Source organism: Peromyscus maniculatus, chromosome 4, assembly GCF_049852395.1.
Source record: "Peromyscus maniculatus bairdii isolate BWxNUB_F1_BW_parent chromosome 4, HU_Pman_BW_mat_3.1, whole genome shotgun sequence".
Taxonomy (NCBI): Eukaryota; Metazoa; Chordata; class Mammalia; order Rodentia; family Cricetidae; genus Peromyscus; species Peromyscus maniculatus.
In genome coordinates this window covers 17,740,239-17,766,498 of record NC_134855.1, presented here as the reverse complement: position 1 = coordinate 17,766,498, position 26,260 = coordinate 17,740,239, and the positions used below count along the sequence as shown (strand labels likewise).

At 36.4% G+C, this 26,260-nt stretch overlaps 1 protein-coding gene across 1 annotated transcript in view; it reads left to right on the top strand.

Moving 5' to 3' along the window:
* Nxph2 (neurexophilin 2) overlaps nucleotides 1-24,999 on the top strand; it is a 112,486-nt gene extending 87,487 nt beyond the window's left edge. The window contains exon 2 of the mRNA XM_015999582.3: nucleotides 22,647-24,999. Within this exon, the coding sequence (XP_015855068.1) occupies nucleotides 22,647-23,381 (735 nt within the window). The 3' untranslated portion in view covers nucleotides 23,382-24,999. The remainder of the gene's footprint in view (nucleotides 1-22,646) is intronic.
* The last annotated feature ends 1,261 nt before the right edge of the window (nucleotides 25,000-26,260 follow it).

Here is a 26,260-nt window from a genome sequence, read left to right as displayed (position 1 = left end):
TATGAAATTGGGTGCTCCGTATGTTCAGTATTGTGATGTTTCCTGGGTTAATTGTTCCCTTGATTAGAATACATTGTCCTTCTTTATCTCTTATTTGTTTTAAAGTCTATTTTTTCAGATAGTGACACCTGTTTGCCTCCTGGTCCTATTTCTTCGATTACCTTTTATCATCCTTTCACTTAAAAGTGGAATCTATCCTGGAAGGTAAAATGAGTTTCTTGTAGCAGGAGACAGATGGTTTCTGTTCCTTAATCCATTCAACTAATTTGTCCCTTTTGATTGGTGAATTAAGGCCATTGATATTTCACATTGTTATTGAAAGATGTGTTGATTCATCTCATTTTGCTCATTATTTTGCTGTGTTCTTCATCCTGTTTTGTGTTTCAGTAATTACAAGTTCATTTGTTTTCTTTATATACTCTCTTTCCCATTTCTAATCCTTTCTTCAATCCAAGCTTGTGTTTGTGGTATTCTAAGTGGGGCTGGTTTCATAGATTTGAATTCTTCTAGTGTGTTTGTATCATGGAAAGTTTCTATTTTGCCTTCAACTATAACATGTAATTGTGCTAGGTACAGTAGTTTAGGTAGGCATCTGTGATCTTTTTGGTTTTGAAATGCATTGCTTTGGGCTCTCCTGGTGTTTAGTTTCTAATGAGAAATCTTCTGTTAGTCTGATGGACTCCTCTTGTGACGTGTATATTTTTCTCTTGCAGTTTTCAGTACCATCACTTCTTTCTGTATATTTACTTTTGTCTATAATATGCTATGGGGACTTTCTGTTCTGGTACCACCTATTTCATACTCTGTGTCCTTGTGTCTGTTTGGTGTGTCTTTCCTTAATTCATGGAAGTTTTCTATGATCCTCTTCTAGTTCTTATTTATGTCATTGACCTGGGAGTCCTTCCTTCTCCTATGTCTTTCATTTATTTATTTTTATTTTTGAAACTGTTTTCTTTAGTTTTTGAGATTATAATTGCATCATTTTGCCCTTTTCTTCCCTCCCTGCAGATCACCCCCATGTATATCTCCTTGCTCTTTTTCAAATCAGTGGCCACTTTTTTCACTACTGGTTATTGCATGCATATACATATACAATATATATATATATATATGCATATATATACTGACAAAGTATAATATATACATTCTAAATGTAATCTGTTCAGTCTATATAATGTTACTTGTATGTGTGTCTCCATGACTGACCTGGACCAACAGGTTGTTCTTCAGTGATAGAGTCCTGAGTTGGGGGTGCCATGGAATGAGAAAAAGAAGATAGAAGATAGAGAAGATAAAATCTGGGATCAGGAGGTTGTGCATAAGCCATGTCTTATGCCAAGCAAGCTTATTAAGAAGTACAGAATTTTATATACTATTTCCAAGGAGGAAATAGAACAAAATGGGAGACATCTACAAAGTAAACAGAAACTATCATACTATAAGATGAATTTAGCAGAACACTAATCCAACAATATTGCATGAGGGGACACAGGATAGCTCAAGAACATTAGAAACCAATCACACTGCAGCCTTGGGATAATCATAGCCTGTACAGTGGGAAATGTTGGAGTCTCAGGACCTAAAGCCACAGCTCCCTCAAGGCCCTGGTCTGAGGCCATTACCAACTCTGCCAAGCATATTCCTGGTTTTAGAGAAAGAGATGTGTTTCTTCTCCCTACATCTGGATCTCAGGGAAAAGTTCCCAAGGCCCTAGCACCAGGCTATTATTGTTTCTGCCAAGCATATTTCTGATTTTGAGAAGGAACTATGTTCCTTTTCCATACGCCAGGCCTCAGGGATAGCCCTGGATCAGCCCAGTCATCAACACATGACTTTATTAGGAGTTGGCTAGGTTTATAGTACCAGGCATGATTTTATTCTTGTTGAGCTGGTCTTAAGTCCAATCAGAGAACTATTGGTTACTGCCAAGGTATGTGTGCCACTGCTATGCTGTTAGGGTTATTATGCTATACTGGTCATTGTTATGGTTCATACTATGCCTATAATTTAAAATTCTTGTTTTTCATGATGTCCCATTGTTTCTTCATGTTCCTTTAGTGTGTGTGTGTGTGTGTGTGTGTGTGTGTGTGTGTGTGTGTGTGTTTTCATATTGTGTGGCTCACTGGCTAAGAGCATTTGTTGCTCTTTTAGAGGACAAGGGTTTGGTTTTCAACATTTACATGATGGCTCTCAAAAATCCCTACGTCCAGGATCAGGGGATCTGATTCTTTATTCTGACCTCCAGAAGCACCAGGTATTTACATGCATGCAAGCCAAACATTCACACATAAAATAAAAAAATACCTATTTTTTATATTTTTTGCCTAACCATCCCAATTCCTCTATTTTATCTTCAAATCCTAGCATTCTAGTTTCTCCATTCCATTTTTAAAGCCCTGAGTTTTCCCATTGAGTTGAGTTTCTTATTTCCTCTTCATTTCTGCTTAAGTCCTCACTATTTCGATCTTCTTACTGAAACCAGACTTCACATCTCTGTCATTTCATTTAGTCACATGTTTGTGTTTTCTGGGCCATCCATCCGACAGTGTTTATTGTTATCATCTTCAAATGCATCAAACTGTATTTGTAAACTCAATGCATTATTTAATCCAATTATTGAAAATTATTAAAATCCTGTGTTCTGAAGTTCATATAGGTAATTCTTATTGGAGAGCCTTTTTATAGGACTAGTGGGTTTGAAGGGGGACCCACTAATTGGCCTTTCATATTGTTGTGTTTTTATGCCATGACCTGGTCTGAGCTGATGCAGGGGCTGCATCTAGAAGTGTGAAGATGAGCTGAGTCTGTAAGTGTGGGCATAGCAGAGGTGGGCTAGGCTCTGAATGAATTTACCAGGCAAGGCTACTTTGTAAGTTTAAAGTCTGGAGTTAGGCCTGGGAGAATGGAAATGGTGCAGTCAGGCTTAGATCTGCAATGCTAACCAGGAAAGGCCAGTGCAGGAGCTTATGTGAATGGACCAGGGGTTTAGATTGTGGAGATAGCACAGGCATGCTTGATTATGAAATGATGAACCAAGTTTAAATATGTTTTTTTAAGGCACCAGGGATGCATGTGGTGCATTTACATATATTCACACAAAACATTCACACACATAAAATAAAATATTTTTTTACATCCTTTACTTAACTAGCCCAATTCCTCTACTTTGTCTTCAAGTCCTAGTATTCTGGCTTCTCCCTGATCCATTCTATTTGTAAGGCTGTGTGTGTGTGTGAATGTGCACACATGTATACTCAGGTATCACACTGCTGTCTGAAGGTTCAAGAACAGCTTGCAAGTGGTCAAGTCGGGACATTAAGTTCTGTCCTTTCACCATACGGGTACCTGGGATAGAACTCGGGTTATCAGGCTTAGAGGTAAGCACCATTGCTCATTGAGACTTCTCAGCAGAACTGTGAGATGTGGTGCATTAATTTAATCCTAGGACTCGGGCAGCAGATGCAGGCAGATCTCTCTGAGTTCAAGGCCAGCTTGGTCTACAGATCAAGTTCAAGGTCAGCCAAGGCTACACAGAGAAACCCTGTCCCCAAAAACCAAAACAAAAAAGAAAAGAGAAGATTTCTCAGCAGTCCATGGACCTATACTGTCTTTGACAACTGCAAAAAGAGTCTGCATGTGTTGCAGTCCTTTGTATTTAAGTGGTTGAAATTTATATATATTCCTTGATTAACTTAGAGTACCTTGTGTTTTCTTTTATTTTTATACTGTGTGTTTATTCACATGCAAGTATTCTTATATGTATTTTCAATACTTTTTCATTTCCACTTCATTATAAGAAACATCGGTTAAGAGTCATAGTCTGGTATTGTGCTAAGCAGCATATATCTAAGTTTGTAAAATGCATAATTGTTTACACTCTAGCCGTAAAGTTAATCTTTTCAATTTCACCAGATTCTAGAAGACTCTCTGATAGACAGCAGTTTAGAGTCTGTTAACATAGTGTGAATAACACTACACATGTATCAGTTACAGGTGGTGGGGTAGAAATTTTTCTAAAAATAACACTTTAGAAGTGCAATTAATTATTTCATGACCTAGAATGAAGATTTTTAAAGACACAATGTAAACTACCTTCCAGAAAACTTCTGCAAAAAGAGGTGTTTTTTTTTTCAGAAATGTAAAAAAACAAAAAACAAAAAACAAAAAAAACTTACATTGCCCGCAAAGTAGAAAACTATTTATATCTGCTAAATTATTAATTGGCTTGTTTACTTTTCCATTTAGTTGCAGGAGATTTTGGAATTCTTTTTTTTTTTCTTTGACCCATTCGTCATTTAGTAATGAGATGTTTAATCTGTTTATGTGTAGGATAGAGATGCATTTGTTGTCAATTTTAAGTTTCATTTACAGAGAGTTGTTTTAGACTTTCTGAACTTTTAAATATGTGTCTTGTGTCCCATGATGTGGTCTATTGTAGAGGATCTGCCACGTGCTGCTGAGTAGAATATATATTCTTTGGTGTTTGTGTAGAATATTCTGTAGATACCAGTTAGGTCCTTTTGATGTATGATATCACTTAATTCTGACATTTATCTATTTTTGTACAGGTCACCTGTTTGCTGAAGAAAGTGGAGTATTGAAATAACCTAACATTAATGGCTGGATGTTAATCTATGTATTTAAGTCCAGTAATACATGTATTATGAAATTGGGTGTGTCAGAGTTTGCTGCAGATTTAATTAGAATAGTAATGTGTTCTTGATTAGTTGTTCCCTTGATTAGAATGAAGTATCCTTTATCTATTCTGGTTAGTTTTAGTTTGAAGTCTATTTTGTCAAGTATTATGATAGCAATGACTCTTTGCTTCACAGTCCCATTAGGTTTGAGGACTTTTGTCAGTCCTTTTATTCTAAGGTAGTGACATATTTCAATTTATTTATTTATTAATTTATTCATTCATTTATTCATTCATTTATTTATTTATTTACTTTATTACTTACTTACTTATTTATTCATTGGTTTTTATCCAGACAGAGTCTCACTATGTAGCTCTGGCTCTCCTGGAACTCACTTGGTAGACGAGGCTATCCTCGGCCTCTGCCTCCTGACTGCTGTGATTAAAGGCGTGCACCCCTAAGCTCGGTTTAAATCTGTATTTCATATAGATAACAGATACATAGACTTTGTTTTGTGATTGGTTCAGCTAGCTTGTGGCTTTTGCTTAGAAAATTGAGACTATTGATATTTAAAGTTACTATTGAAGGGTGTGTGTTGGTTGCACTCACTATCTTGTGTTCTTAATGGTATTTTGTGTGTAGTTATGTGTAGTTATTATGGCCTTGCATTTCTATTTAGGACCTCTTTGCTGTGCATATTTCTCTCTCCAGTCTAAAATATTATATTTTGTCTTTTCTAAAATTTAGTTTGTATATACTTTTTTTTTTTTTGCTTTTTTTTATATCTTGGAAAGTTTTTCTTTCAACTGTAATTGAAGTTTTTCTGGATATACTAGTCTAGGTTGACTATCCTGGTCTTTTAGAACTTGTAATGTATTGACACACACAGAAAACCAGAAACTAATGTATGTGGCAGGGGGCACACATGTGCGTGCATAAAACCTATAAGGTTAAAGAAAGAAAAAAATATCTCCAATAAAGCATTAAGGGTCAAAAAAACATCAAAAAATGCCGTTGAGTTCATTTTGTGTTAAGCATCTAGTGCTGTGCATGGGTCCTGCCTTTTTAAGAGTCGTTTATATACCCAGTGAGACTCTGTCAGAGAAAACTAATTTTTTCCTTTGCAGACAGTTATCAGTTGGAGATAGCTTCGGGGTTAGGGATGGCAGCTTGTGTCCACTTCCACTCTCAGCACTGAGATTTCCTCCCCAATCAGGCCCAAACCTATGCAAGCTCTGTTCATGTTGCCACAGTTTCTATGAATTCATCTGTGCATCCATCCTGCTGTGTTTAGAAGGCCTTGTTTCCTTGGCGTCCTCCATCCCCTCTAGTTACCTCATACTCTTTCCATCTTCTCTTCTGCAGGGTTCCCTAATAGAATCAGGGAATCAATGGAGATACCCAATTTATGACTAGTGTTCCAAGATCTCTGAACTCTGCACATTGTTCAGCTGTAGGTCTCTGTATTTATTCCCTTCTACTGCTGGAGGAAGCTTCTGTGATGATTGCTGAGCAAGACACAGATCAAGGATCTAGGAGAAAACCAAACCTTACTGTTCTGCAAAAGGGATATAGCAATAAAATGAATCCTAACAACACTCTGCTGTACTCATAGATCTGTGCCTTTGGTAAACATATTTTCTGTGCCTTTGACCTGGGTTTCTTCTCCTTCCTCTATTTCTATTATTCTTAGATTTTTTTTTCATAGTATCCCAGATTTCCTGCATGTTTTGTGCCTTGATGTTTTTAGATTTAACATTTTCTTTGACCAGGGTGTCCATTTTTTCTATCTTGTCTTCAATGCCTGAGAGTCTTCTATCTCTTGTACTCTGCTAGTTCCTGAATTTTTCATTTCCAGTTCTATCTCAGTTAGTGTTATTATTTTTGAGTGATTCCATTTCTATTTCTATGTCTTGAATAGTTTTCTTCATTTCATTGTACTGTTTACTTGTTATTTCATAGATTGCATTAATGGATTTATTCGTATCTTCTTTAGGGTTCATGAGCACATTCACAATAGCTATTTTGAAGTCCTTATCTTGTGTTTCATCTATATTGTCTTGTCGGGGTCTACTGTAGTAGAGTTACTGGGCTCTAGTAGAGACATATTGTCCTGGCTGTAATTGATTGTGCCTGATGTCTAGGCATCTGGGTTTGGGATGATTGTAATTTTAGGTATTGAAATATGGTCTTGTCTTTGTTGAGTGGGTTTCTGGTTTCCTTGGTTTCTGTTGCTCTCTCTGTATCTTTGGTTGTGGCTGTGGGTTGCCTGGTTGGGAACTGTCAGTCTCTATCAGTTGTGGCCACTAGGTTTCAGGGAAGAACTTGTTTCAAGGTATTGGAGCTGACATGCAGGAATGAGGATGGACTAGAAGACAGGGAGATGCTGAGAGGGTCCACTGGAGGAAAGAAATCTGGGTCTGCCATGATGTAGATTTAAACAACCGTCTTATTAAAAAAAGAAACACAGAACCAATGTAAAAGAGAAAGCCGAGAGGTCAGAGCTAAAATCTTACCTCCTGTGGTGCTCCTACCTCCCCGAAAGAGAGCTACTTCCTGTGTGTCTGTCTTTAAATAGTCTTTCTGTTCTGCCTTCTCATTGGTTGTAAACCCAAACACGTGACTGCCTCGTCACTGCCTGTAAGTACAGCCCTCCAGGTCTTAAAGGCATATGTCTCCAATGCTGGCTGTATCCCTGAACACACAGAGATCTACCTAGCTCTTCTACCAAGTGCTGGGATTAAAGGCATGTGCCACCACCACCATGCTCTTGCTATGGCTCTAACAGCTCTGACCCCCAGGCAACTTTATTTATTAACATACAATGAAAATCACATTTCAGTACAAATAAAATACCACCATACCATGATGATCTGTGTAGTCCGTAAGGAATGGAGGAAGAGAGGGAAATAGGCTGCTTCAAGTGGTCTTCTACAAAGATGGGGATGAGACTGGAGAATTGGAATTGGAGGACTGGAAAGAGAGTGAAGATCACCTACCTGACAGCAGGTTTCCAAATGAAGAGTGCTTAGGGTATTGGAGGTTGAAACTGAAGGATGGTGCAAGGAAGGAAGGCTATAGGAGAAGATATGCATAGTTTCCTCAGAGTGGGTGCAGAAGTGAAGGAGAGGATGCAGTAAGCAGTCTGTACCATACTGGAGATAAGACTCGGGGATTGGAATTGAAGAAAAGGAAGGAGAGTAAAAATCACCTACCTAATAATCTGGCCACTGTGGCCAATGCATTTCCAGGAAAAGGGTGACTTGCGTGTTAGCTGGTGAGACCATGATAAAGTTTTGTCTCATAAAAACTCAACACACATTTATTAAATACAGCCAACAAGTAACACACTCAGCCTAATGTCCACTTGGCTCCATCCCTGGATGCCGTTTCTATATTGCCTCTGCCCTTGCACTATTCTTATCCAGCCATTAGAATTCACTGAGCTTTGTCTGGCCATCAGTCCTCCTCCCCACACACTTTCCCTCTGCTTATAATACTCCTGTCACACCAATGAGACCCACATAATCTTCCTCATGTGAGCTTAAATGTCATCTCCACAGTTGTGACAGTCTCTGGTGGACACCCAATCCAAAGTGACCCACTGTGTACACAGTTATTTGTATAGATTTTTTATGAGGGTGATATTTCTGCCAGTGATGACTGTCATATAGATAAAATAAGAGTTGCCATATTTAACCTTAGCAATAAAACTACTGCCAGACATTGCAATTGAACTTTTTGGCTCTTACTGATGAGATTTCTGTCTTCATATCTGTATTTCCTGTTAGTTCCTGCATCAATTTAGAAAATTGTGAAGAGTATTAAAAGTTTTCTAAAGATAAAACAAACTTGTGACTCTCAGCAGAAAAGATGGCTACTGTTTAGCTTTCTTTTCCCAAGCAACCATTTGTTTTCAAATGCAAAATGAATTTTGAAACAATGCCATGAAATATTAATATATGCAATTAACATATTGACAGGTATTTGATTGTGTTATTCTTCATTTCACTTTTTTTTTCCTTAATCTGCTGTGATCGCTTTGTAATGGAGCACCAGAATTATGGCTCTCAAGCAAGCTGTAGTGCTTGTCATCAATAAAACACTACATGTACCCAATAGGCACATAACTGTATGGACAATATTCAGGAAAATTCTCTCCTCAGAGAAAGTGCTTTTCAAGATGTATTTTAAAAGCCAATCAGCTCTCTCTCTCTCTCTCTCTCTCTCTCTCTCTCTCTCTCTCTCTCTCTCTCTCTCTCTCTCTCTCTCTCTGTGTGTGTGTGTGTGTGTTTCTGCTAAGCAAGCTGTCATTTTGTTTTAACTTCAGGGAACAGAACGGGATTATTAAAGCAATCCAATTATCAGCTATATACAAACAAACAACAAAAACAAAGCTGCAGAACCCATTCCATTATTAGTTCTATTTTTCAGCTTTAAAATGATCTGTGAGCTACCTTCACGTTATATAACAGTGGCCAGTTTAGAGTTCTTGGATTAAACAAGCACACCCAAATGAAATAATTAGTTGCCAGCTTTATAGATTCAATCATTATACTTTTATAAAAGTAAACAAATCCATCAAGCAAACCAGTTATCCTCCCCACCTTGTACTTAGCAGTGGTTGTCACATTGAAAGAAAAAGAATAAGTGCTTCTGGAGTGTCCTCTAAAAATCATTTGTTAAGATCTTGTTAATTTATCTGTTGTAGCATATGCTAGAGCCCTTCTTTTAAAAAAAAAAGTTAGCATACCTAGTTTGCTACATACATGGAAACATACAGTTTATTACTGTTTTTTCTTGAGAGTCAAGATTTTCTTCTTTTATGGATAAGGAATACAAATTATTGGTGTGCTGTATATTATAATAAGCCATAAGACTTTCCTTTTAATGGCAGATAATCTATGCAACATATTGTGTGCTGTGTGTGTTGCTGCACGTATTTTCAAGTAAGCTAGTATAAACTGTAAATATAATTGTTCGATGCAAATACAGAAACCCGAAACCTTGGGGCAAGCACAATGGTGGTGGGTTAGGGAACATATTTCATGAGCCTGTCAACTTGAGTTTGATTCCTGGTATCATATAAAGGTGGAAGAAGAGAACCAATCCCACAAAATTGCCCAGACCTCACCATGAGCATCGTGGCATTCTCTTCCTCCCAATAATGGCAAATTAAATTAAAAAATTTTTTTTTTTTTGGTTTTTCGAGACAGGGTTTCTCTGCGTAGCTTTGCGCCTTTCCTGGAGCTCACTTGGTAGCCCAGGCTGGCCTCGAACTCACAGAGATCCGCCTGGCTCTGCCTCCTGAGTGCTGGGATTAAAGGCATGCGCCACCACCGCCCGGCTTAAATAAAAATTTTAAAAGAGAAACTTTTGTAGTATAAGTGCCTCTTTGATAGTCTAACTGTAGGGACAGTTAGATTATTCTGTTTCTTCTTAGATATGGACACTAGTTTGTCCAATGACAATCAAGGATATTACTAAGTTTTGTTAACTATTAGCAGACTTCTAAGACTCTTATAAGCACAATGATAAACTTGGAATATTATTATTTATCTGGAACAAGTTACATTAGCAAGTAACTCTAAACTATCAAACCTATATGGAACTTTGAAAGATGATTATGCTAATTGTGGCCAAAGTCTGTCTGTTTCTGAACCTGGGAAAATATATTACAAACTCTTCCTAGCTCTTTGGTGGTGTGAAGGGGAAAGACGAACCCTGATAAGGTCATTTCTTCTAGAACTGCAGTTGAAAGCCAGGAAGTCAGAACACACTGAGCATCAGGCCATGCATATGGTAGCGTGAAACGTCACAATATTAGCTTCTCACAAGGAAATTTAACTATCTATAATGTTATCATATTCTCATTAGTAACTAGAAGCCAATCAAGACAGAATTTCTATTTAGTGGCAGAGGAATATAAAATACCCAAACAGATTTGTTTGTCTAGTCACTACTTCATTCACTTTCAACTATCAACTGGAACATCTTGAATTTCTTTATCTGAATAAAAATTGATATTAATTGCACAGCTCTGCTCAGTCCTTTCTACCTTACTGCCCCTGTTCTTTGGTTGGGATGGCTGTTTCTTTCAATGTTCTGTCCCCAGTCTTGTAAAAGCTACACTGGTAAGGCCTACAGTGGTCATCTCCTCAGCACTGAATTGCAACTGAGGAGTTCAGCATAGCACCCTTTCATGCTTGTGAAAGGCCAGAAAATTAATGTAACTTTTCCTAGAACCCAAGTACTGTTTGTCCTTTTCAGTGTTAAACTTCCAGAGCCAAGAGCACAATTACAGGTACCTGGAATAATACATATGGAAATTATGTTGAATATGGTTACAAAGTGACAGGTGCTTATATGAAACTTATATGAAGGGGATTTGAGTTTTCCTCATGCCTCTGAACTGCACCCTCCACCTACTTAGCCAGAGTACCTACAGATAGATTTGTCTCATCAGAATTCACTGTCCATTGCATAAGCCCCTTCATCTCTTTAAAGAGCTATGATTTTTTTGAGTTGTTACCTTTTTTTCTGCTAAGCAAAAGGCACAAAGGGAGAACAAGTTTTGTAGAAGGTGTTAGAACAGTGACATGATTTCCTGTTTCTGTCCTGTTCTTCTGTGTTTTGATCTTACCATCTGACTGAGCTCATTTCTGTCAGGCTCCTCTATTCATTCTTGACTCAGCATAATTATTTTGATGTGTATATTCAGCTACAAATGGTTATGTCAACATATTCCTTCTTACAATATACAGGCTCCATCAGCACACTCTACCGTTCTCATTCATCCAGTGACTTAAAAGCTAGCATGGGAGTGCTGTAAGCATTCTTGGTGATCTCGGGGATGAACAAAAGTAAATGAACTTAATTCTGTCAAAACAATATGTTTGGGGTCACTTGTAAATTTTTCTAGACTTCTTATTTTATTAAACAGAACATGTAAACAGCTAATGTTTTCCTGTTAAGTCAGAAAATGCATGTTTGAATCATTGGGTTTAAAGGGCTCTAATGGTTTGTTTTAGAGATCCAAGCTTTATGATAATTCTAAATGAAAACATTTTTCTTAAGGATTTTCTCTACTTAAACAGGATATCAACATTAACAGCAGTTAAGTAATTTTGCTAGCACAGACTCTTTAATTAAACGGATGAAAGTAGTACTAATGTTCAAGTTCTTCCTGCAAACTCATCAGTTCAGCCTAACCATAGAAAAAAAGCAAACACACCAAGTTGGGGAGAATTCTAAAAATTATCTCTCCAATATTCCCAAAAATAATCAACAATGGCAAGCCACAAAAATCTGAGCAATCATCCTATGTGAGACAACATGGATAGAAATTCACAATGACAGAGTGAGATCCTGGAATACACAGTGAATGGTAAAAGAATTATAAAAAAAAAAATCTAGGCCTTAAAATGAAGTGTATCACTGCTTAGGAAAAGTACATTTTATTGTTAGAAGTTAACAATGGAGGGAATTGAGCAGAGCACATTGAAACACATCATATTATTCAATTTTTGTGTTAACTAAAATTATTTGAAAATAAAATACTTATTAAAATATATAGCAGATATAGTTGAAAATTTTTAAAGAATGTTTCAGAGAAATATGCCTTTTGGTTAATAAATGATTTCTATAATTTGTGACAGTTCTCACATCTGCTGCTATAAAATTCATTGCAGTTTTCCTGCCCATAAGAAAAATGCATTTAATTATCAGTGAAATTCAACTTCAGCTTGTTAAGATGAATGACTTGAGCCTGTCAGCTACCCTTTCCAACACCATGACAAAAGGAACTGAAATGAAATGGTCTTATTACTCTACCTGCTTCTCTCCAACTGCTTCAATTAATTGATGACAGTTTGAGCTCTTATTAATCTTCTTTGGATTCCTCTGTAAGAAGCAGAAAAGGATAATATGATATCATTGTATCTAACTAATGTGTGTGATTATTGAAATTGATTCATCCAACAAAACATAAATTATTTAAGCTTTGGTGAATGTGTTGAAAACACAGACTGTTAAAACAGATAAAGATCAACACTTGTTTTTTTCTTCCCCTTTATAAAACTCCACTTGGTGCTTACAGGGAAGTGTTTTTGCATTATTGTCCTAAGATGATGGAACAAAAATCAGGGATGATACTGATACTGGCATGAGAGCCCCAGGAAGTACAGAAGTAAGCAAAGGGACACAGCCACATGTTGCAGCTAGCAAATAACAACTTTACTTTGATAGGAAATTTTGCCAAGTTAAGAAAAACCTACTGTCTTCTTCTAGAATATTTTATCACAGATACTGTTCAGTACTGAAGGTTCCTACTCTGATGCAAGTCTTCTTGCAGAACTCATTGGACTAGAATCAAAGAGGAGAAGATATGAAGCCAATTGTTCTTCAAGTTCTAATTGTGTCATGATTTTTTTTTTCATTTTATGGTGGATGAATGATTAAAATACTAACAGTGTAAAATTTAATATGAAGTTCCACAGCTTCAATTCAAGACAGCTATTTTAATTGTACAGAAGTTCATTGAGCTGTATAGACTTTAAGGGCAGTTAATTTTGGTGTGTGATGTTTTAGTTTATATGAACATTTTCATACTGAATTTTATAAAAACGATTTTTAAAATCCATAAACACATTTTGTCAGTGAAGAGAGTTTATCAGCATTTCTGATCTAGGTGTGAATTCACTGCTAGTGAGACTATGTATGAGGAAATGATTGATCTCTTTGGTTGAGAAGGCAGATTTCTACTGAGCTGTTAATTTATCATATGGCACAGAACACAGTCTTCAATTACTCATTAGTCAGTTCTTTGGAGGCTTATGAATTTGTATAATTCTTTAGAAACAGTGTTCAGAAGGAGTCATGAGGTTCTGCATTTGGATGTGGAAGAAACATTGGTTATTAAAGGGCCTTGTGCTATGAATTAGTCTCTAATCATTCTTTTCTTTGTCCTAAAAAACATGTTAGATATAAATGAGAAAATTTGGGGTTCAGGTCATAGACTTATGGAAGGAGAAATAATATCCATGATCACTAAATGGTTTCTTTTTCTACCATATCATGTTGCTTCTCTGTGGACAAGGCTATGTGTGTACAACAAGGGCAGAGTTGTAGCTTGTTTATCTAGTCTGTCTCCACTCATAAGGTCTTCTGAGAGTAAGCATGAACTTTAGAGACTTAGATCATGCAACCATCTAGCAGATCTGCTATAGTCCCCTATAAAAATGTGCTTTCTCAGTGATGACACCACCACATAGTGATGACTTAGAATAAAAGGAAGATGCACAAGTTATACCAGAGGAGGAGGAAGTCTGGAATGGAATGCAGTTTCATCAGCATTTAAAGATGAGAAATGTATTTCTATTTTTAATTACACTAGAAAATCATTACTGAACTCCTTATTGAGATTTGTACTTAGCTCCAGAAATCAGCATGGTGCAGACTGCTCAACTGAATTGCACAGTTTTTGTCAACTTGGCTCATGATATTGCCAGAGCAAATTAGAGATGGTCATCTGTGGAAATAGATAAACAGATGATAGACAAGTAGATATTTTATACACAAATGGTACATGTATATATAAAATAAATACTTTCTATATAAGAAACATCTAGTCAGGATTTTCAATACTGGAAGAGAATGTTATAGTTTGTACTATAGGCTAAATATTATTTTATGTAAATCAACCATAAAATCAAGGGCCCTTTTAGTATGTTTCTGTAAGAAGACTTTGTTAGAATGATTATTTTAGGAATAGAATTGTGTTTTAATCTCATATGGAAAATCTTTTCTGAAGAGTTAAAGAACCTTTATATAAAATCTCATCTAATTTATTTCTTTGATAGACTTAAATTTGTTTTTGTTCCCTCAGTTGTATTTCTTAAGGGAGTCATATATGTTTGGATGAATTTCTGTTACATCTTTATAAATTTCTTTTGGAAAATATATCTTACCAAAATCAGTGAATGGCCATTTGCTTTTATTAGTGAGTATGATGGTTAGAATAGGAATGGCCCCCATATATTTCAACACTTGGTCACTAGGGAGTGCCACCATTAGGAGGTGTTTCTTTGTTGGCATAGGTGTTGCCTTGTTGGAGGAAGTGTATGACCAGGGGTTTCAGAATTCCAAGCCAGGCCCAGTGCCCCTCTCTCTTTCTTTCTCTCCCTACTTCCTGTCAATCCAGATGTGGAATTCTAGGCTCCTTCTCCAGTACCATTTCTGCCTGTATGCTGTCATGCTTCTTGTCACAACAATAATGGACTAACTTCTGAATTGTAAACCAGTTACAATTAAACATTTTCCTTTATAAGAGTTGTCATGGTCATGGTGTCTCTTCACAGCAACTGAACGTTAAGACAGTGAGGTTGAACAATGCACCAATTCAACAGACACAGGAAAAGTTCAGGAGAACCTGAAACATGCAATAAACACTTAAGGGGTAAAAAGACAAACAACTTCTGGTAGCAGAGACTGTTGTTCCCATACTTGTGGTCGATAGTACTTTTGAATAAAATGTATCTTAGTTCTGTTAATAAAGTATAAGTTGGCAGAAGGTTATAAAAATTTAGGGTCTGGTGAGATTGGTCAGTGGGTAAAGATGCTTGCCGCAAAACCTGATTTAATCCTTGAATTCAGTCCCCTAATAACTACATGGTAGAAAGAAAGAACCAACTCCTGCAAGCTGCCTGCTGACCTCCAAATACACACACACACACACACGCACACGCACACGCACACGCACACGCACACGCACACGCACACGCACACGCACACACACACTAAATGAATAAATAAATAAATAAATAAATAAATAAATAAATAAATAAATAAAATGAAATAGTTTAATATGGTAGATATTTAATATAGTTTAAATGAAATTTTCCAATTGGACTGACAGTTATCCCCCTAAGAGGTGAAGCCATCTAACAAAAACCTCTACATCAGAAATGAGAAACCCTCTTCTGAAGTATTAGTCAAGATTGTTGAAAAATTTTCCAAAATATTACAGGCTATTGCTAGAGCCCTTGGCTGCTCCTCCAAAGATAGAAGGTAAGCCCCTAGGCTGAAAACACAGTGCACTTCAGACAGAGGTCCCAAATGTCCCTGAGCTGGAACTAACCCAAATGCCTCCTCCCTCTAGCTCTTTTGGTACCAGAAGGTGCCATGCAAACTTCCAAAAGAGAGAGGCAACCAACAATCTTACCCAGCTTTGATGCCCATGGAATATAACAAAAACCAGCATAGCACGATAACCCTCAGGCTGCAGTAGTGACACACAGATCTTGGCAATAACCAACAGCCTTCTAATTGGCCACAAGACCCACTCAACAAGATGAAATCATGCCTGGTCCTGGAAATGTAGCCAACTACCCAGGGCTAGTGAAGTCATGAATCTTGAAGGATAATGTATAACCACCACATTAGCAAAACAGCATAATCCCTACCTGTATTCTAAATATGTGTTCTTATACCCACAAATAAGTGTAGTCCTCACCCCTTATCTTTTTGCAAAAGAAGGAGACCACTACAGAAAACCTCAGTCAATCAAAGTACAGAAGTGTGGAGCCCAGGACCAATGGATACCTCTGAAAAACAACTCCTACATCGAAGGCTCAGTAATAGTTGTGGGGTAGAAATAATGGAAAAGCCAGTGGATCAGTGAGTTTGCTCTGATATTGTGTCTCCTAGTAATGTCAGAGTCGATACCCATAAAATCTCACCAACATGACTGCCTAAACTGAGCTGGACATGTCCTGAACAAGGACAACAATAGTAGACATAGTAAAGTGGGTGAATAAAAGCCCAGAAGGCCTCATTCCCACTCAAGGAACTACGAGAAAGTAAGAAATGATGGGAGTGAAAGAAATAGTCCCCCCCAGTTGGTATTAGTTATCCAGACCCATACCATATGGTCAGCCCAGAAAACATACAAGTGAATAACACTATACATACTGAGAAAGTTCAATTTATGGATTTGTGGTTGTGTGTCTGTGTGTACTCATGTGTTTGTGTGTATACATGTAACAATAATTAATTAAAAAAATGGGTCATGAACTTGAAAGAGAGCAAGGAGGGGTTGGAGGTAAGAAAGAGGAGGGAGAAATGTTAAAATTATATTACAATCTCAAAAGTAAAAGAAAAAATGAAATAATAAAACCTTTTAAAATTTTATTTTATTTATATTCATGTATATGTGTGTGAATATGCATGTGTGTGCAGGTGGACAGAGGAGGGCATTAGAGTCCCTGGAGCTGCAGTTCATGACAGCTATGAGACACACTACATAGGTTCTGGCAGCTAAGTTTAGGTCCTCTGCAATAGCAGCAAGTGCTATTAACCATTGAACTATCTCTCTATCCCTATTATTTTAAAAAATAAGAACATAAATACCAAAGGTGTCTTAAAAGAGGAATCCAAAGGAATATGTCCTCTGGAAGAGAGCATGGCAAACAGGTGTGAGAAAAGAAGTTTTGAAGTTGTGCCAAGTCAAGTCTATTCAGAAAGCAAAGGAGCAGTTCATGTACAGATTTTCAGCAAAGAGCAGGTGTTTCTGACTTATTTCCTTAACAAGGCAAAGCTCACAAAGTAAATACACAGGTAAAAATAGACAACAACATTCCCAATTATGCAGGAGAGAAAGTGGGCGTCTTATCGACTTGTGTGATCTTGGTCTCACTGGGGGTCAAGATGTGTCATTTGACACAGATTTTTCAGTTCTCCAGCACTGGAGCTGGAAAACTAAACTCCATGGCTATTACCATTGATTTGTGTACAATATAGCCAAGAGTTCAAAATCAGAAAGCTATAGTTACAGTATCAGATATAGTTTGATCCCCAAATTCTAAATCTTTCCCTTGGGAATATGTCATCTGTAATACCTCAGGGATAGAAGTAGTGAAACCAGATAGGGTGGCATATGCCTGTAGTCATAACACTTGAAAGGACAGAGAGAGGCAGGAGCCTCATGAATCAGAGGCTAACTTGGATAAAGCTGTAAAAAATCCTATAGCAAAATAAATCAGAACTAAGACCTAAAGAAATAGTTCAGTGCTAAAGCACTTGCTCACCATGTGCAAAAATGTAGTCCTCGCAGCCCTAACAAGGCATGCTAAGCCACCCATCCTAAACACACCGACTAAAGAGAAAAATATTAGTGGGAAAAAAACAAAACAGAAAAACAACATATAGTCAATGTGGTCACACTGGTAAGAAGAAAAAAAAAATCAACAAATCTACAGCTCCTTCCAAGTCTCTTTGGGATACTGTGACAGTACAGTTTAAGTTTAAATAAAAAGCAAGAAAGGTATACACTGTAGCTTGAAGTTTACCTGTGTCCTGCCAGGTCAGCAGCCACTCAGAGCCAAATAAACACACAGAGGCTTATATTAATTACAAACTGTAGGGCCATTGCATCAGGCTTATTACTGACTAGTTCTTACACTTAAATTAACCCATGATTCTTATCTATGTTTAGCCATATGGCTTGGTACCCTTTCTCAGTTCTGCCTTGTCATCTTGCTTCCTCTGTGTCTGGCTAGTGACCCCTGACTCAGCCTTCCTCTTCCCAGAATTCTCCTTGTCTGCTTATCCTGCCTATACTTCCTGCCTGGCTACTGGCCAATCAGAGCAACACACATTCACAGCATATAGAATGATATTCCATAGCACCTCCCCTTTTTCTGTCTAATAAAAAAGGAAGATTTTAACTTTAACATATTATAGTTACAATAGCTAGTCTATTTGTATTTGGCAAATTCAAAGAAAATATTCTCTTTATCCTATATTTATGAGTCTAAGGTTTCATATCTAACTTATCTTTTATCATAACCAAGAGAAATTATAACTATCTAGTCTTCAACTACATCAAAGACCCCAGAAGGATATAATAATATGTAAGTAAACAGGAAATGTATTGTAAGCAACTTCAAAAATTCTGGAAACAACAGAGAGAATTGTCTGCCTGGAAAGTCATCCAAAGTTCCTCTGTAACGTTGGGGAATCCATCTTCAGCCCATAGGACTAGTCTCTCAGTCACTTTTCTCTGTGTCCTGTAAAATGTCTGTCAGTCTCCTCTGTGAAGCAGGAAACTGAAGAACCATTTTGCCTTGTTTTGGCAAATTTAGTGGTCACTTTCTTATGAGTCCTGCATGTCCAGTTTATATAACATTTTATCAGAAGTCCAGGCAAGAACAGTTTCTTGCCCAAATGGCTGTCTAGCCAAGTAGAACATAAACTCCGTAGGGAGTATCTTCAACATCCATCTTCCTCTTTGAAGTAAATCGCTGCTGCCAGGAGCAGACATGTCTCATTGTCCAAGTTTTTAAAACATTTTAAATGCCATATTCTATAGGTCTTTGAAGTGTTTGAAGATTACCTACCTAATTGAAATATACTATGTATACCTAAAAAACTTAACATGACTATAAGTTTGATTAACATGGATGACTAATTATTAATCTGTATTTTAATCATATATTATAATTTTGAGTTGAACAAACATAATACCTTAAACAAGAGTAGAAATGTACATAAAATATAATAAAATTAACTTTAAATTTGTATCAATAAAGTAAAATCATAGCAATGTAAACATTTTAAACAAGTTTTTACTCTTTACCCTATCATATCTATATCCTGTATATCTATATCATATCCCCCCTTTTCTTTTAGAAAGAGATTGACTATGACCAATAGCAATTTGTAACCAACAACCTAAATAAACATCCATAATCCATTTTTTTTTGGAAGGGGGGAATGTGGATGAAATTCTCTAGGCTACTTCCTGCTGATAGGGGTGATGGTAGTTTTAAGGAGATCCTGAGAAAGTTTGAAATAATGTTCAAGTCCTGGGAAAACCAGCTATAATCTTTATTGATAGGTACCATCTGTTAAAGTTCAGGATCAAATCTGATCCATCTTAATCTGGAACAAATCCATAGCCTATTGCTTCCTATGGAAACAAAAGCAGTCTCTCTTCCAAAGCAACATATCCTTAGACATAAATTTTGAAATTGAGATACCTTTAAAATATATATTGATTTAACTCAACAGCTTTTACAATCAAATGTCTCTCTGGAGTTAAAAATCCCAAAGACAATATAATCCAGACTTGGTGTGTGATTTTCATCTTTACCGTGCCTTATTTTTTATATTACTTTTACTTTCTCTTTAAAGACTTTATTTTTTAAAGCTTTCTATTTCTTTATATAACTGTCTATATTCCTTTTCTTCTATCTTCCAAGCCTATGTATATTTTTATACACATTGTAAACCAGTTAGAGATTTATTCCATCTGAATCTGTTTTATTGTGAATCTATTGCTTTAAACTGCAGTGGCAAGTACTGGAGTGGCAGCTTTGGCTGCTGGCTCCACCCACCTCAGCTTTCCAACATGGAAGAACTACATTTATCGCCAGCTCTGGGGGAACCATGCTTATTGCTGACTCTGTGAAGCAGTGGGTCTATGCTTCCATCCAGCACCATGTGGCCCAAAAATCTTTTCTTTCTTTCCTTTTTTTTTTTTTTTTTTTTTTTTTTGGTTTTTCGAGACAGGGTTTCTCTGTGTAGTTTTGCGCCTTTCCTGGAACTCACTTGGTAGTCCAGGCTGGCCTCGAACTCACAGAGATCCGCCTGGCTCTGCCTCCCGAGTGCTGGGATTAAAGGCATGCGCCACCACCGCCCGGCTCTTTCCTTTATTTTATTTGTTGTATGTACTAGCAAAAGCTATATCCACCACACACCATGCTGCGTGGCTTGCGGATGCCACTGTGTACAGTGGCAAGAATCTGCCATGCTGCACTCAAGCCCATATGCTGTGAATCTGCCATACTGTAGCTCAAGTCCGCATGCCATGGCATCTCTATATCTTGACCTGCATGAGAGATGAAGTAGAAAGCTGTTTTGGGCTCTGTTATTGTGTGTTTTAGAAGCCCTTTTTAAAACCTTTTAGGTCTTATGGAAATTTGAGAGCCCCACATTGGTACACCAAACTTTGGATGACTGTTCAGGCAGACAGCTGTCTCTGTCAGTCTAGATTTTTGGAAGTTGCTTACAATGCTCTTCCTGTTTACTTAGGTAATATTGTATCCTTCTGAGGTCACTGATATAATTGAAGAATAGATAGTTATGATTTTCCCTGGTTATGATAAGAGATAAGTTAGATATGAAACCTTGGACTCACAAATAAAAAATAAATAAAATATTTTCTTTGAATTTGTCAAATATAAGTGGATTGGATATTGTAATTGTGATTCTTTCTTGATAACTGCTCTATTATATATAATTTTACTATGTTAAAGTTAAAAGTTTCATTTTGAAAAAAGAAAAGGGGAAGTGCTGTGGATGTCTTTCTGTATGCTGTGAATATGTGTTGCTCTGATTGGTTGATAAATAAAATGTCTTTTCTCTTCCTTACATGAGATTCCTAGGGAAATTCCAATTCATCTGGGATTTTTTAAAAAACAGTTTCTTAGCCAAATGGAGTGGCACAAGTATCTTCCTTTGGAATAATTTCACCCCTGCCATGTTGGGTCTAGAAGTTATCAACTCAGTTTATGTATGTGTAAACACCTAAAATGTGGAATGGATGAGTTCTCACAAAAGCAAGAATGTGTGTTATATCAAATCACCTTTAATATAATCATAGTAGTTTTAGTGACAAGTAAAAATTTTGAAGAAAAAAAAAAGGATGAAACTCCACTGTTTTTGAGTCTTTGGATCCATACCTCACAGTGATTCTGGGACTATGTAGGTAGACATGTCTAACTAGGTTCTGCTAGAACTTAAACTTCCAAAGTTTTGTGACCATTGAGAAACATCACATTCTCAGACTGGGTTGTGTGATATTTTTAGTCTGTGCTGTATCTATTATCTTCTGAAATTTTATTGAAAATAATCTGAAATGAATTTTGCCAAGTGCTTTGGAAGTTTGAATGGGTTGGAGAAGCAGTGTATGATTCCAGCCTCACTTTGCTCCTCCTCTTCATCATGCTGACAGTTTTCTCTGGAATCATTACAATAGTGTTTTGTACCATGAAGATAAGAGGCTATCTATATTTCCACCAGGAACTCTGTTTCTCATACTCTATAACTCAGTCATAAATATTCATTCCAAGTAATAGTTTCATATATGTTGTAATCTTGCCCTTCATAACCCACATTGATAACTAAAGGAATTGGGGAAGTCATGAGGACTTCTACTCCTAAAACAATAAAAAGAACAATAAAATATAGATAAAGTTGCTGTCTCAGTGGCTATGGTTTGAACTAAAATACTTTGGATCTTTCAAAACAGATATATAGGTCTTCCTTAGTAATTCTGTCATTGGAGTGTGGTTTTATTATAATAAAATGTATCAAGCTATAGAGAATCTTAATCAATGTATACCTTTTCACATTATTTTCTCTTAATGCAAGGCAACTAAATATATAATTATGTTTTCCATCTAAAATTGCCTCAGAAAATGAAATATTAATCATTATTTTTGTTACAGATTTTTAGATGGAATTTTAATGAAACCTATGAAATTATATGTATTAAGTCTTTGAATAATGTAATGCCATAACCTTTCCAAATATATTTAAAAGATTTATTAATATTTTATACTTAATTGGCTTTGTAGCTCCTTGGTAGAAATTTTTGGTATTTATATATTCATCTATCTAAAAGAACAAATATTCACAAATTTAATGGTTTATCACATGAGGGCCAAAAATACTACTTGAGCCAATCTGCAAATTAAATGCTGAGGATGTAGAGAACCACAGCAACAACAAAGCTGTAATATTTTGTTTTAACCTCACCATTTCAGCATTTGTTCTCACCATTTTACACTGCTTGAATTAAATGCTCTTGTCATTATTCTGTTGAACATATCTGTGTGTAAATGGATCACTGGAATCTAAATTATCTCATTTCTCTTTGCCTTATCAACCTATGCTTATTTTCAAAGCCTGTCCCAAAGTATATTTTTCTTTCTTTTTTTCTCACAGCTCTTTTGTGACAGTGAAGAAGTGATACACACCACAGAGGGTGTAGACTGGGAAGACAGAGATGTTCCAGGAGCATTGGTTGGAAATGTGGTACACTCACGGATTACCAGTCCTCTGCGTCTATTTGTTAAACAGCCTCCAGGTCCAAAGCCTGCATATTCAGACAGCATGGAAAATTTTTGGGATTGGCTGGCTAACATCACGGAGATTCAGGAGCCACTGGCAAGAACTAAAAGACGGCCAATAGTGAAAACAGGAAAATTTAAGAAAATGTTTGGGTGGGGTGACTTCCATTCTAACATTAAAACTGTCAAACTTAACCTGCTCATCACAGGGAAAATTGTTGACCATGGAAATGGAACGTTCAGTGTTTATTTCCGACACAATTCAACAGGCCTGGGCAACGTTTCCGTGAGCTTGGTACCGCCCTCTAAAATAGTGGAATTTGAAGTATCCCCTCAGTCTACCTTGGAGACCAAGGAATCCAAATCTTTCAACTGCCGTATTGAGTATGAAAAAACAGATCGGGCAAAGAAGACCGCTCTGTGCAATTTCGACCCATCCAAGATCTGCTACCAGGAGCAGACTCAGAGCCATGTGTCTTGGTTATGTTCTAAACCGTTTAAGGTCATCTGCATTTACATTGCCTTTTACAGTGTTGACTATAAACTTGTGCAAAAGGTTTGTCCTGACTACAATTACCATAGTGAGACGCCATACTTATCTTCTGGATGAATCTTTCTCAGTAATAGAAATGAAATACTCATATCAATTTACTTAAAATGCCCAAGAAACAGGCCCAGCTCACCACGGCAAAAGATCTCTTTTATTTCAGGCAGTGGACTACACTTCCTTGTCCAGTTTCTAAATTAAATATAAATATATACATTCAAATGTGAAGTGCATTTGTTTTGGTGATAAGTACCTTTATCTAAAAAGTCAAGCTGATCATGATGCCATCATTTTCATGGGAGTTGGTAACATTATGGAAATGTTGCTTCTCTGTAAGAAGCATCAGTAGTAGCTATGTGTGAAGGAAGGAACCAAATTATGCATGTGATAAGCATTGCTCTTCAAATGAGTCTGCCATTAAAATGTTTTGGATGGTTTCCTTAAAAAGAGTACGTTCAGTAAAGTAACTGAAAAGGTGCTATTTGAGAGATGGACTGTGTTTCTGGTGTTGAACCCTTTTTAAAACTACTGTCTCTTCATATTGGTGCCAGTTTTTATGGCTACAGCATCACGGGAGAACCAAACAGTAAATTACCATCTGAGCAGTTCTGAGTAGAATGTAGTTGAAGCACTTTATCTTCATGATTTTCATTTGAGTGGCATTGTAACAAACCATTCGGGTACTAGATAAGCAAATGTGGGTCTAAATCAGCTCAACAATAATGAAGATGAAGATGTTTTCAAACACTTCCGTGCTGGAAGATTATTTTTTAAAATTTTATTCACATTAAGGTTTAGGACTTCATTCCCTTCTTTTGACAGTCCAATTTTATATACATTTATGGAACATTTCCAAAATTAAAAAGAAAGTATTTCTGGGCAGAAAATTCCAGTCATGGGCTCATTATTTGTAGCCCCTCAGATTAGAGTTGTGTGTGTGTGTGTGTGTGTGTGTGTGTGTGTGTGTGTGTGTGTGTGTTTAGGTAATCAGAATGAGAATAAGAATTCTGTGTGGAAACAATGAGTTACATTTGAGTATTTCTAAATGTTAAAAGCTGACGCCTACAATGCCCATGTCACCGAGCTTTCTTTGGAAATTACCTTACTCTCAGTATCCTCACCTTCTAGAAGAGTTGAGTAGCCATCTTTATGATGTAACTTGACATTGTATGAGGGTAGGCAAAAGGAAGAAGGCTTCTGGGGCTTGAGATGTGTGGTTACTCTCCCTTCAGTAGATGTTAACTTCTTTCTCACTTCTCATCTGTACAATATCAATCAAGTAAAATACTCAAAGAGGACTCATGGAAGGTAAGTCCTAATCAACAAATATGCTCTTATGACACTGTTCAGAAAGCCAACAGCTCTGTTCTCCATTTCACATCTCTATTCTGTTCTTTTCCTGGTGATATCTGCAGTGTCTTATTTTGTCTTTTGTACAAGTTGTGCTAGGCTTAGTATGTGGTAGTCCATGCTTGAAGTTCCTCCTTTGAGTTCATTGGGTGCTTTTGTAATATTGTGGTTGGTGAATAATATTTTGAGGCATCTTTTTATGTTCATCTAGAAACATAAGTAAAATACTATTTATTGTAAAATATGTGGGTACATATATACTTAGGATTTTCTGTGTACAAATGAAGTATGTGTGCACTTTTATGTAAATAAAATAATTTGCTAGTTCTGCACATGACTCTAGGTGTTTGTTTTTTAAAGAGGTTTTTAACCTGTTTTTTCTCAAAATGTTTTATTTTTCCAGTGTGTATGTAATGCCAATTAAAAATTAAGATTTTTCTTGTATACGTTTTAAATATGACAGGCTGGCTATGAAGATTATTGAATAAATAGTAACTCATATAAAGCAGATAGAACATAGTCTGACATCAAAAAATGCTGTAGGTGCAGCTGTTCTCATTGTGTTATTAAAAACGTAAAATTAGATTTTAAGCTGTCTGATGTCCAAATGCTGAGAGGTATAAACATTTCCATGCAAAGAAATAAATTGAAAGTCAATTTATGCAAGTCTTTGATTCAAGCAGGATTTGTGATTTTTTTCAAGTTTCCCACAGGCATATTTTTAAAGTAGTGTAGAACATATGCCACATCTATTTCTAAGTCATAACTTCCCTTCAAACTACATAATCATCACTGATAGCACTTGGCATATTATAAGTCAGACCCTATTTAAACATGTACATGCACACATTCCTATAAAAACCATTGTTGCTTTTTAGTCCTGAGTTAAGGAAAAGGACATTAATATAAGCAAATTTCTCATGCAATAATAAAATCCACAAATTAAGAAGTGAATCCATTTAAAATGTAGTATTAAACTAGAGGCCAAGCTAATCATCAAATATGAAGTGCCTAGCTCAATATTAGCCTAAGATGAATACTTCAAAGAGGGCACTGTTTGCTGTCATCTGTCTGTTGAAAGACAGTTGTATCACATCTCCAGGAGAGCAAATGAAGTGGACAGTTTGTGAAAATGCTTCATTCCGGATTCCTAATTAGACAGATAACTAATAATTACAACAAATTGAAGCCGAAGCCCCAAACACTAAAATAAGCATAAGATGGAATGCAAAATACTTTCTCTAAAATCTTTAGAATTATCATTTCCTTATAAATTTAACACTTTTAAAAACTGAAAATATAAAAAAGTCAAAATGGAGCTATTTTATCCACTGATATGCCTGGCTAAGTATTAGTATCAGTAGTATCAGTAGAACATATCATTAAAAAAAAAACACATTTTAGATGCTTACAATACCTGAAACTGTACTTTGCAGGAACTGTTAAATTGTGTGGAATAACTTCGTTGCCTAAAACTCTGGTTTTACCTCATTTAAAAAACAAATTGATCGTCTAACCTCTAAAGTAGAGGACAATGTCATGCATTTATTGGCAGTAAAATGATAATTAACCCAAAATTGGTTAATCAAACC